Source organism: Salpingoeca rosetta (genome assembly GCF_000188695.1).
Source record: "Salpingoeca rosetta unplaced genomic scaffold supercont1.40, whole genome shotgun sequence".
Taxonomy (NCBI): Eukaryota; class Choanoflagellata; order Craspedida; family Salpingoecidae; genus Salpingoeca; species Salpingoeca rosetta.
In genome coordinates, this window is record NW_004754894.1 from 216,556 (window position 1) to 219,321 (window position 2,766).

At 55.7% G+C, this 2,766-nt stretch overlaps 2 protein-coding genes across 2 annotated transcripts in view; one reads left to right on the forward strand and one right to left on the reverse strand.

Annotated features, from left to right (window-relative positions):
- Positions 1-1,545, forward strand: part of PTSG_13129 (uncharacterized protein) — a 5,318-nt gene extending 3,773 nt beyond the window's left edge. The window contains exons 9-10 of the mRNA XM_004987862.1: positions 452-1,094; positions 1,312-1,545. Of these exons, the coding sequence (XP_004987919.1) occupies positions 452-1,094; positions 1,312-1,387 (719 nt within the window). The 3' untranslated portion in view covers positions 1,388-1,545. The remainder of the gene's footprint in view (positions 1-451; positions 1,095-1,311) is intronic.
- A 38-nt stretch (positions 1,546-1,583) lies between these two features.
- Positions 1,584-2,766, reverse strand: part of PTSG_10993 (uncharacterized protein) — a gene marked incomplete at both ends in the record, with an annotated part of 1,869 nt that continues 686 nt past the window's right edge. Inside the window, 4 exons of the mRNA XM_004987863.1 lie at positions 1,584-1,727; positions 1,949-2,070; positions 2,286-2,389; positions 2,540-2,665. Coding sequence (XP_004987920.1) covers positions 1,584-1,727; positions 1,949-2,070; positions 2,286-2,389; positions 2,540-2,665 — 496 coding nt within the window. The remainder of the gene's footprint in view (positions 1,728-1,948; positions 2,071-2,285; positions 2,390-2,539; positions 2,666-2,766) is intronic.

Here is a 2,766-nt window from a genome sequence, read left to right on the forward strand (position 1 = left end):
AATATTAATTAAAAACGTAAGAACCGCCGTGGGATGTTTGAGGGTGCTGTTCGTAGAATAGAAGCAGGCCGGTTTAAGGTGGTGTTCGCTCCTCTCGTTTGTTTTGGCAACTTGTTTATTTGTCACGGCTTTTCCCACAAGTTTGCACACAGAACTAAACAAATCGACTTCATCGTTTGATTGTGTGATGGGTTCGGGTGGGGAATGTGTTTTTCGTTGGAGGGGAAAGGTTAGGTTAAAACCCTGTTTTTTTTTTTTTTTTATTTTTGTAAAAAAAGTGTGGAATTTTTGGTTTTTCTCCCATGTCTTCCCCCCCCCCCCCCCTGGGACCCCGCCCCCCCCCCCTCCATCTGCCCGTTCACTTGACTGTCCGGTGCGTGTCCGGTGTACTACCACCCCCCCCCCACACACACACACCACCATCTCTCCCCTGCGCCCCCACCTTTATCAGGGACATCGTTTTCACAAGATGACGGCACGGGCCAGTGGACAGGCAGCTTCTGGGGCTTGGGGGACAACGTGCGCGCGCGTGAGCTAACTTGCTTGGAGATGATGGGGTCTGCCACCCTGCTGGCTCCGCTCCTGCAAGATAGCAACACGGTTGCGCCATCTGCGTCAGTCGTGATGATCGCTCGTCTGGAGACGACTATGGCCCTGCACACCACCACGACGCAGTACCAGGCCATCCGCCGAAGCATGCGGTTCGCGCCAGCATTGGTGGATACGGCCACGACCATCATCGCCAGCCATCGCCAGCATCGCTACCTGTCCGTCCATCTGCGCCGCGCCGACTTCCTGCGCGTGCGGTCGGCAAATATCCCTCCACTCGCATCCACGAGGAAACAGATCCTGGCACTTGCGCGAGCACACGACATCCGTGCGCTGTTCATCGCCACAGATGCACGCAGGGATGACGAGGAGTATGACGCGTTTGCATCCAACCCTCCACTTCCACTTGTTGACACGCCACAGCACATCAAATCCACCCTACACCCGGGCCAGCTTGCTGTTGTGCAGCAGATTGTGTGCGCACGCGCGTTCATCTTTATTGGCACAGAAGGATCCACTTTCACCCGACAGATACAGGAGGAGAGGTCAGTGACGCGAGCCTGTGGTGTGTGTGTGTGTGTGTGTGTGTGTGTGTGTGTGTGTGTGTGTGTGTGTGTGTGTGTGTGTGCTCTCAAGTGCAGTGAGCTCCAGTCATCCTGCTCTCATGAGTGGCATTCGCTTTCGCCCACCTTTCTCTCTGCTCGTCCTCCCTTTGTCACATCTGTGCATGGGACACCCGTGTAATTCATCCGTGCACGCAAGACAACTGCGGGGCCACCGCTCGAACACGTCGCTTTCGCTCACGTCGCCGCGGCGAGCCACAACAGAGCAAGGCTAAACAACACCCCCATCTCACCACGCACAACAACATGCCAAGGCATGGCATGTCGCGTAACAAAAAAGAAGCCAACAACAACGGGTGTCTTACCATCGATCGACACCCCGTCCACAACCACCACCGCCACCATCTATCCCTCTTCCACACGCGCAAACACTGACGCCAGTGCGATCTGACTGCCGTGGACAGCCAGCCATCACTGACGCTGGAAGACGCCGAGGTGCGGGAAGACAAGCTGGTACTTGCGCGCGTGCTCGCGGATGAGGAACGGAATGGAGTCCTCCTTGACGAGTTTGAAGCCGTTGGCGGACATGCGCTCCACCAGGCCGTCACGCGAGGCCTGTTGAGACCAAGTTGGTGCCAAGTACACGATTCGATGGCATGCACATATGAACGCAACACGCATGCGACAGTGAGCACTCGTGGCGACACGGGGGCGGGGAGAGCTCTGCCGCCTTGCAGTACATGCAGCATATGCAGCAACCCATCATTGTCGTTATTGTCAACCGCATCAACACTCATCGTCACCACCGCCACCACCACCATCAGCATTTACTGCACCTTGCCATCGTGGCCACCGAGCCATTGGTCGCGGTCTGTGAACTCGTCGAGCCAGGAGAAGGGAGAGGTGATGACGACGTGGCCGCCACGTGGCACAAAGGTCGGCAGCGAGTCAAGGCACGCTGTGATTGATTGTTGGTTGGTTGGTAAGAGGAGTAAACAGTTGATGTGAGAGCACATGAACATGCGACAGCTTGTCGGTGGTGGCATGAGACCGCAACAGTAAGTCGGTGATGCTATCACACACACACAGACACAGACACACACAGACACAGACACACACAGACACACACACACACACACACACACACACACACACATAAGAGCAGGCGTGCACCTGTTGGGTTTGGGAGGCGGCAGAGGAGATTTGCCATGAGAACGACATCAAACTGGCCAAGGTCCGGGTTCAGGCTGCATGCGTCGCCCTGATAGAAGGAGCACCTTCAGGTTTACACACACGCACATACACATATGCATACACACGCGCATGCGAACGTGGCTGAGGGTGTGAAGACGCAAAGGAAGGCACCACAGTACGGCTGGCAACTGATACGACAAACAATAGCACCATCTCATAGGCACATGTCACACCTTGATCGGTCAATGTCGGCTGCGACCTCAGCCACGTGCTGGGAGTAGTTGGCACCTTCGTCCAGCCGCTCATATGCCATGCGCCCATCGCGCTTCAGCTCATTGCAGCAGTCCACAAACGCTTGGCTGTGTGTGTGTGTGTGTGTGTGTGTGTGTGTGTGTGTGTGTGTGTGTGTGTGTGTGTGTGTGTGTGTGTGTGTGTGTGTGTGTGTGTGTGTGTGTGTGGT